Raw genomic sequence first — 10,086 nt, 5'->3', positions numbered from 1 at the left:
TGAATGCTAGATCCCTCACTCCTAAAATGTCTGAGGTTAGGCTGATTGCCTCTGAAACTAAACCTAGTGTGTTTGGCATCAACGAGAGTTGGATTGAATACTCTGTAACCAACAGTGAAATTGAAATTCCCGGCTTTTCGGTGATTCGCAATGACCGTAACAGACATGGAGGAGGTGTCTGTATTTATGTGAGATCTAGTCTAGCTTTTAATCCCAGGCCAGATTTACATGTGCCTAATATTGAAGCAGTTTGGGTAGAGATTCTGCTACCAATGTCAAAACCCGTTATTATTGGTATATGTTATCGGTCTCAAACCCATCTTGAATCTGATTTCACCACTAAGGTGGAGCATGTTCTGACTAAACTTCCTAATGACTTTGATGTTATAGTTCTCGGTGTATTGACATGTGTAGTATCAAGGCGGATGATAAGTATAAATACTACCAAAATATTTTGAATATGTCTGGTTTCAAGCAGATGATATATACTCCTACAAGTCACTAACACATCATCCTCAGCCATTGATCATTTTATAAGTAACAATATGATAAAAAAAATCCAGCAATATGGGGTCATACCATATGGTATAAGCGACCATTACATTGTTTATTGTACAATGGGTAACATCAAAACCAAGTTTGATTCCCATAAAGGGATTCAGATTAGGTCCCTTAAAATGTACAATAAGGAATATTTTGTTGATGAGCTGAAACATGTTGACTGGTCTTCTGTTTATATGTCTGATAATGTTGACGAATCGTGGGTATGTTTCCGGGGTTTATTTACCACTGTTCTTGATTCTGTGGCTCCAGTTAAGGAAGTTAGGATCAAAAATCAGTCTGATCCTTGGATTTCAGCTGAGATTCTCGAGAGTATTCGTGAACGGGACAGTTGGTTACGTAAGTCCCGGGGGGATACCCACTCATCTGAAAATTACCAAATGTACCGTAAGATGCGCAACAAAGTTCATAATGACATAAGAAACGCCAAACGTCATTACATGATTGGAAAAATAGACGAATACAAGCCTAAAGAGTTATGGAAACATCTCAAGACTCTTGGCTACCAATCAAAGACTAATGCATCGACGGATATTGTTTTAGATGTGAATGGCGAAAAATGCCATGATAAAAAGGATGTTGCTGATCATTTCAATCATGTTTTTACTCATGTTGCATCAGATCTTGTGAGTCACCTTCCAAAGCAAGAGTTTAACTCGTACGATGTGGACTCACCTGTTTTGAAAATTCAGTATAAAAGTATTGTTCCAGATTCTTTCCAGCTTCAAGAAGTTAATGAGGAATTTGTCCTGAATGAGATCCAGTCTTGACATAAGTAAAAGTACTAATCTCGATGGTATCCCAGAGCGTCTTACTAAATATGCTGCTGAGATTATAACAGGCCCCATCACAAGCATATTATTAATGCTTCTTTAAGATGTGGTGTTGTTCCTAATGACATGAAAATCGCAAAAGTCATTCCTCTTCATAGAAAGAAGAGTAAGCTTGAAGCTGGAAACTATAGACCAGTGAGCATCCTCTCTGTTGTGTCAAAATTCTTAGAGAAAGCTGTTTTCATTAACTAAACGGTTATCTGGCTAACAATAATCTCATTTACCATTTCCAATTTGGTTTTACAAGATCATATTCAACCGACACTTGCCTTATTCGTCTGCAAGATCATATCAGGAAACAAAATGCCGCTGGTAATTATACCGGCATGATCTTATTGGATATCAGAGGGCGTCCGATACTGTAAACTTTCTGTAATACGCTGTCCGCAATGGGTGTCCACAGTACATCAACTGACTGGTTCCAATCTTATCTTTCTGGTAGACGGCAAGTTGTTAGCATAAATAGAGTTGAATCTGATCCTCTGACCATCACTTGCGGGGTGCCTCAAGGCGGTATATTTGGCCCCATTTTATTTCTTTGCTATGTAAATGATATGCCAAACTCCATCAATTGCTTGTTTTTACAATATGCCGATGACAGTGCTTTAATTTACTCTGACAAAGATCCTAATAATATTGGTAAAATCTTTCATCTAACCTGGAGAGTGGCAATAAATGGCTCATTGAAACAAATTGTCGTTACACATGGGTAAGACTGAGTTGATTTTGTTTGGGACGAAACGTAAACTTAGTCAGTATACTGACTTTTCGATTGTTTGTGATGGACAACTGATTAAGGCCAAACATTCTGATGTTTACCTCGGTCTGGAGTTAAACCAATACCTTGATGGCGAACAAATTGTTCTTTGCATTATTAGTAAAACAAAATGTCGGCTCAAATTCCTCTACAGGCAAGCTTATTATTTTAATCAAAATGTGAAAGAGACCATCTGTACCAGTGGCGTAGGAAGGTACTTTTGAGTGGGGGGCGGGGGCTGAAGACTGATGGCTGGCCTGGGGAGGGGTCTAAGGGGAGGGGGTGTCCCCCTTTGAATTTTTTTTGCATTTCCAGGTGGCCTCAGATGCAATTTGGTGCAATATAGCACACTTCAACCCACCCACTCCATTTTGTATATAATTTTGCATTTTCACCTGGCCTTAGATGCAATTTGGTGCTCCAAATGAGATTTTTTTTCTCATTTGGAAATGAAAAAGGGGTTTTCTGACTTGCGAAGCTGGGGGGCGGAATGATACTTCTGCCCTCCATATTTTTCACTGGGGGCCGGCGCCCCCCCCCCCCGGTTCCTACGCCCTTGATCTGTACAGCCCTTGTTCTTTGTCAGTTCAATTATTCCATCTCATCTTGGTATGGAGGTATATCTAAATACCACGCTCGTAGATTACAATGTGCCTAGAACAAAGTTATCAGATTCATTCTGGGTAAAGATTTTTGTTATCACATTAACCATGCTGACTTCAAAACTCTTAGTATTTTAAACATCACTTAGGGCTAGGGCTGAACAGCTTTGTCTGAATCATGTTTTTAATGTTTTACATGGTGCCTCTGCAGTTTATATGAGGGAGTGTCTAATTAGAGTAAATAGTGTTCATAGCCATAACAAAAGAGGTAGTGTTTTTAATTTTCAACTTCCAAAAATTAAAACACACAGTGCTGGGTCTTTTTATTACAATGCAATTAAAAACTGCAACAGGCTACCTGAAAACATAAAATCCATCCTGCTGAAATACAAATGTAAAAAAGATGCCAAAAAAAGATGTGCAATATTTTTGTATGTAGATGAAGAATGATATTTAGCCGAATAAAATAAAACCAAACTCCTACACCAAGTATGAAGTTGATCCGACCTTCCCCACTTGAGATATCGTGTTTACCAGATTTTTACAAATTTGACCCCTGGTGACCTTTGATCAGCACCAAAAACATGGGGTTAGTGGTACTTGAGGGGTGCTCCTACACACCAAATATGAAGTTGGTCTGACCTTCCCCACTTGAGATAATGAAAAATTATCCTATCATTTTCCTTTCTGCCATCGCTACGAGACCCCATCCCTCAATATTAGGCAAATCATATGAAGCAGGGTAAATAAACAATACTGTTTCAAGTGTTTGGGAATAATGACCAAACTGGATACGCATGAAACTTGCCCCTCACTCGAACTTTTTGCCCCCCTCAGCGTGACAATGCATACACAACTGTTATAGTCAAACCCATTAAGAAGATATTAAATAAGAACCATTTGTATAATTATACTGACACATCCAGTGCCTGCAACTGTATTTAGCAAAGAGAAAAACAAGTCTACAGGAATATCTGAATTACTCTTAAAATGTCAAAGACTAAACTAGAATAGGTTAGTTTATCTGGGGCTGGACAAGGCATACTAATTAAGTTAAATACTGGTCAATGGTATTATATGGGGTTACACAATGCATACTTATTAATTACGTGCAGGTCAATGTTGGCAGCAAATTGGGATAGACTTTCATAACTCTAAAAACTAAACTATGGGGTTGCATAAGTCCCATCAGTTTTATGCCAACTGTTCAATCGAACACACGTAACCAACTGTTCAATCAAACACACATAACCAACTGTTCAATCAAACACACCTAACCAACTGTTCAATCAAACACACGTAACCAACTGTTCAATCAAACACACATAACCAACTGTTCAATCAAACACACGTAACCAACTGTTCAATCAAACACACATAACCAACTGTTCAATCAAAAACGTAACCGACTGTTCAATCAAACACACGTAACCAACTGTTCGATCAAACACAGGTAACCAACTGTTCAATCAAACACAGGTAACCGACTGTTCAATCAAACACAGGTAACCAACTGCTCAATCAAACACACGTAACCAACTGTTCAATCAAACACACGTAACCAACTGTTCAATCAAACACACGTAACCAACTGTTAAATCAAACACACCTAACCAACTGTTCAATCAAACATACCTAACCAACTGTTCAATCAAACACACTTAACCAACTGTTCAATCAAACATACCTAACCAACTGTTCAATCAAACACACTTAACCAACTGTTCAATCAAACACACGTAACCAACTGTTCAATCAAACACACCTAACCAACTGTTCAATCAAACACACCTAACCAACTGTTCAATCAAACACACGTAACCAACTGTTCAATCAAACACACGTAACCAACTGTTCAATCAAACACACGTAACCAACTGTACAATCAAACACAGGTAACCGACTGTACAATCAAACACATGTAACCAACTGTTCAATCAAACACACGTAACAATGTAGAATAGCAGTTCAAGGTTGATTAAAATTTGATTAAAAATTTTCAGTATGAAGAAGCAAAACCTTTCACAATTTTTCAAAGAAATGTCCCTTTGTATACTTAGGACATAAATATTACAACAACAATATGAAAACCTTCACAAGCTGTATGTAACACTTTAGTTGTACTGATGAAAAATTTAAGTGAAAGTTAAATAATTTTCAAATAGTTGAAGCTGTTCTAATGAGATGTCAGGTTTTAATAGAGTATGTCAAACTCAAAACAATAAAAATTAAAAAAGCCGAGTCTTCATCCCACTTGTTGATGGTGACTTATTGCTACTGAAATTGTAAGTTAAAATTGGTAGATAAGTCAGACAAAAATAAAGAGTACAAATGTGTGTGGAGATGAGGGGGAGGTTAGCACTATACCACCTTGTCATCAAAATGTATATGAAACATTCCAAGATAAGTCCTCATCAATATGAAGTGCATAGAACTAACAGAAATGACAGCCAACACTCTTAATTTAGTTGCACATAAAGGAAATTGCATAAGGTAAAAGATGCATTAGAACTAACATAGCTAAGTATATAGATAATGGATAACTTTTAAGCTCTTTTAACCCCAAACACATAATTTGGATATTTTATACAGCTGGACCACACTGGTTCCTCTATTCTACACCCCAACAACATATATATGTTGTTGGGGTGTAGAGTAGAGGAACCAGTGTGGTCCAGTTGTGACCCCCCCCCCTCCCATACCATTTGTATGAGCAAATAGAAAAAAATAATGAAACAAATCTTTGCATACTTTCAAAACCAAACAACCAATTAACTACAACCAATCAATTACAATGGTCTTCATTTGTGCTGTTATAAGTGTTACAAAGCATTGACTACATAAAGTAGGATATACCACAGAAGTAACACAAAAAGTTCTGGTGATATGTCTTAATGTTGCTCCACATGTGGGGCTTAAAAGTTGTACAAGTATTTGTTGTGTGGTAACATAAATTAACATAAAACACTATTGATTGCAGAAGATAAAGATCAAAGTAAGACATGATCTCAGAACATCAATCATGAAAACATTAAAGTAAATCAGGTTAAGGCAAATCAATAGTTCAATCAAAATGATGTTGTTAAATATAGGAAACAAACACAAATTATTTATGGAAGTACTACTACGATCTTACATGTAAAGAAGCCCATTATATATCCTACTGAATAGGATTATTTCAGTTTAGGGACATTTTTCATAGATATATCATAGATCAATCATAGATATGTTGTTGGGGTGTAGAGTAGAGGAACCAGTCTGACCCAGCTGTGTCCCCCCCCCCCCCCCCACATCCCATACAATTTGTAGGAACAAATAGAAAACAATTAATCTCATTTCATATCTTCTTCCTTTTTCTCATTGCACATTCAAGAGATCTCCAAGCAGACTGAATAGAATTACCCTGAAAGTCAAGAAGTTGTTTTGGTACATAAGTCATTGAACTCTGTCTTAATGTTAGGGCAGAGAATAAATCTTTGGCTTAGAGGTGTTGTTTAATAAAACTCAAAGGCATTTCACTTCAATACCACTCATTGCGATAAACATTTCTACATTAAATATTGAATTTGTACAGTAATAAATAGACATGAGTATTAATATTTGCACACTTCCATGTTTGACATCTTCTGTTTATCAGCATTCTGCTGTGAGTGAAAAGAAAAACCACAATTTGATTAATAAAGAGTCAAGAGTTCTCACACAACAGTGTACTATAGCATTTCACAAAGCAATATCAAAACAAGATGTAGAAATGTTTACACTTTTTTTTTGAAAGGTGTGAAAAGTTTATTGAAGCATCGTGCCCCCCACCCCCCCCCCCCAAAAAAAAAAAAAAAAAAAAAAAAAGTATTGTAACATCATCCAGTCAGACAAAACAAATTTCAGCGGATCACTATTTATATGATGAATAGATTTATGGCAGTGTCAAGAATAGTTGCTCATGGAAACTAATACTGTTAAGGTGAACTGACTGACCTTCAAGTGACATCAGACGTTTGACTCTGTGTAAGATAACCTGTCAACACTGATCTGACTACCACTTGATGGAGCTGGTTGTCTGAACGGCTCTCGATCAACAGTTAAGTATCTTTCATACTTAATATCACCTGCAAGGAAGAACAACAGTCATAATATTAATCATTCAAGACATAAATACCTAGTGTTTGCACAGGGATACCTGGGTACCCACCCGGTTCCTAAATTATTACCCGAATCCTATGCAAAGTGTGATTTTTTTGTTAGTAGAGAATATAGTTCATTTAGTATAGCATCCAATATGTAATTTCTTGAAAATCATGATACATGAGGGTAAACAATTGTTTTCAGCTACCAGGATACACGATGGGTAAAGGCTCTCTGGTACCTGGTCCTGGACCCGTGTAAGCACTTTAAATACCCTTACTAATTTATATCAGAGTTGCTTAAGATGATCAGCAACCAAAAAATTATTTGTTTGCCACATATATATATATAAATCAGAAAGCTTTGCTAGGTGTTTTACAGATTGTTCAATATGTGAATTAAAGCAATGTCATTTTTGGCAATATGAGAATCAAGATGAGTTATAAATTAAATGCATTTAATTTTAAAGTCTTTTCTTTCCTTGTTTCAGCAACACATATCTGCAAGTCAGAATTTTATTTACAGAATAGCAGTAACAAATTACTCCTGTTTTTTAGGTTACAATACCAATGAAGAAAATTGTATCATTTGCTATAAATCATAAAGAAAACTTATTGTAGAAGCTGAACTGATTAATCCAATGATCAAGTAGACACTGCTAATGATTACAATGTCAAGCTTGTTTTACATATTCTTTTAATTTCTTACCTGTACTGGCAGATCTTGTATACTGATTGGATGCAGGCACTTTCAAGGTATTTACACTCTTTTGCCTGGTAGCAGTTGGTGTATCTGACATTGTAGCATCCTCTGTTTCAGTCTTAAGATTGATACTAGAGTGATATTGCCGCTCCTTTGGCTTTTTCCTTCTGATAAAGCCCAAAAAGCGTTTCTTTTTCTTTTTGGGTGACTTTTCTGTGAATAGAAGAAATGGTTTGTGATAAAATTGGAACATATGAATGGGTGAGTATATTTCCATCATACATTGATATGTCAAAATAATAAGTGTTTACTGAAATCAATGATAAACTGTCTATCATGACAATTGCAGCTCATACAGTACGTTGTTTCCAGTTACCCTAGACATCCATTTTGTATCATGTCTCTTACACCTAATGAACATATTACAGAACGAGCTGGCAAACAAAAGTACCAACCAATCATAGAGTTGTATCCAATGTTATGTGGTGACAGAACTACTAAATTTGTAAACCAATTTTCAAAATCACTATGAATTTATGACTACACCTAGGCAACTAGGATAGTGTCGAGGCTCGCATGGTTCTAATTTATGACTAGAACTGGGAAATTAGTAAAGTGTGGAAGCTCGCATGGTTCTAATTTATGACTAGAACTGGAAAATAGTAGAGTGTGGAAGCTTGCATGGTTCTAACTTATGACTAGAACTGGAAAATAGTAGAGTGTGGAAGCTCGCATGGTTCTAATTTATGACTAGAACTGGAAAATAGTAGAGTGTGGAAGCTTGCATGGTTCTAATTTATGACTAGAACTGGAAAATAGTTAAGTGTGGAAGCTCGCATGGTTCTAATTTATGACTAGAACTGGAAAATAGTAGAGTGTGGAAGCTCGCATGGTTCTAATTTATGACTAGAACTGGAAAATAGTTAAGTGTGGAAGCTCGCATGGTTCTAATTTATGACTAGAACTGGAAAATAGTAGAGTGTGGAAGCTCGCATGGTTCTAACTTATGACTAGAACTGGAAAATAGTAGAGTGTGGAAGCTCGCATGGTTCTAATTTATGACTAGAACTGGAAAATAGTAGAGTGTGGAAGCTTGCATGGTTCTAACTTATGACTAGAACTGGAAAATAGTAGAGTGTGGAAGCTCGCATGGTTCTAATTTATGACTAGAACTGGAAAATAGTAGAGTGTGGAAGCTCGCATGGTTCTAACTTATGACTAGAACTGGAAAATAGTTAAGTGTGGAAGCTCGCATGGTTCTTATTTATGACTAGAACTGGAAAATAGTAGAGTGTGGAAGCTCGCATGGTTCTAATTTATGACTAGAACTGGAAAATAGTTAAGTGTGGAAGCTCGCATGGTTCTTATTTATGACTAGAACTGGAAAATAGTAGAGTGTGGAAGCTCGCATGGTTCTAATTTATGACTAGACCTGGAAAATAGTAGAGTGTGGAATCTCGCATGGTTCTAATTTATGACTAGAACTGGAAAATAGTTAAGTGTGGAAGCTCGCATGGTTCTAATTTATGACTAGACCTGGAAAATAGTAGAGTGTGGAATCTCGCATGGTTCTAATTTATGACTAGAACTGGAAAATAGTTAAGTGTGGAAGCTCGCATGGTTCTAATTTATGACTAGAACTGGAAAATAGTTGAGTGTGGAATCTCGCATGGTTCTAATTTATGACTAGAACTGGAAAATAGTTAAGTGTGGAAGCTCGCATGGTTCTAATTTATGACTAGACCTGGAAAATAGTAGAGTGTGGAATCTCGCATGGTTCTAATTTATGACTAGAACTGGAAAATAGTTAAGTGTGGAAGCTCGCATGGTTCTAATTTATGACTATAACTGGAAAATAGTAGAGTGTGGAATCTCGCATGGTTCTAATTTATGACTAGAACTGGAAAATAGTTAAGTGTGGAAGCTCACATGGTTCTAATTTATGACTATAACTGGAAAATAGTAGAGTGTGGAATCTCGCATGGTTCTAATTTATGACTAAAACTGGAAAATAGTTAAGTGTGGAAGCTCGCATGGTTCTAATTTATGACTAGAACTGGGCAATGAGGAAATTGTCTAAGCTCCTCTCCACTGTTTATCTCCTACCTCTCCTCTTCCCCTGTTGGTTTCTTTCTTTCTTCTCTCCATCCCTTGTCTACTAATCTCCTTACATCTATCTCTTTGTGTTCACCATGCTCATTAACCTGTCTGTATTCTGTGCATGTTTTTGTCCCTTCTGTTACCGTTACTTGTCATTTAGCCTCTGAGGAAGATCCTGCTAGGATCGAAACATCAGGCCAACTTACTTTTACACACTCATATGATTCTGATTAGCTTGGACAAACTTTTGAAAAGCCAGGATGTCTTAGCATACAAGTCTTCAAGACTGCCCACTGTGTTGGTAAACTTCCATTATTCTTGTCACATTATGCAATGTAAGTAGTCTAAGTATAGATATTTCATGTTTTTCTTGGAAATATCAGTGATTAAAACCTGGAAGGAGGACAAT

The 10,086-nt window shown here is 36.7% G+C and overlaps 1 protein-coding gene across 8 annotated transcripts in view; it reads right to left on the bottom strand.

Moving 5' to 3' along the window:
- Positions 1 to 3,071: 3,071 nt before the first annotated feature.
- LOC139978069 (phospholipid transfer protein C2CD2L-like) overlaps positions 3,072 to 10,086 on the bottom strand; it is a 114,492-nt gene continuing 107,477 nt past the window's right edge. For 7 of the 8 annotated variants that reach the window (XM_071988031.1, XM_071988024.1, XM_071988029.1 and 4 more), the window contains 3 exons: positions 7,584 to 7,790; positions 6,729 to 6,859; positions 3,072 to 6,397 (listed from right to left, as the gene is read on the bottom strand). In XM_071988031.1, the coding sequence (XP_071844132.1) occupies positions 6,741 to 6,859; positions 7,584 to 7,790 (326 nt within the window). In that variant the 3' untranslated portion in view covers positions 3,072 to 6,397; positions 6,729 to 6,740. The remainder of the gene's footprint in view (positions 6,398 to 6,728; positions 6,860 to 7,583; positions 7,791 to 10,086) is intronic. The other variant, XM_071988025.1, reaches the window with a different exon arrangement.

The sequence above is a fragment of the Apostichopus japonicus genome, chromosome 12 (genome assembly GCF_037975245.1).
Source record: "Apostichopus japonicus isolate 1M-3 chromosome 12, ASM3797524v1, whole genome shotgun sequence".
Classification (NCBI taxonomy): Eukaryota; Metazoa; Echinodermata; class Holothuroidea; order Aspidochirotida; family Stichopodidae; genus Apostichopus; species Apostichopus japonicus.
The sequence above is the reverse complement of the archived record's forward strand: the minus strand, read 5'-3'. Positions and strand labels throughout refer to the sequence as shown.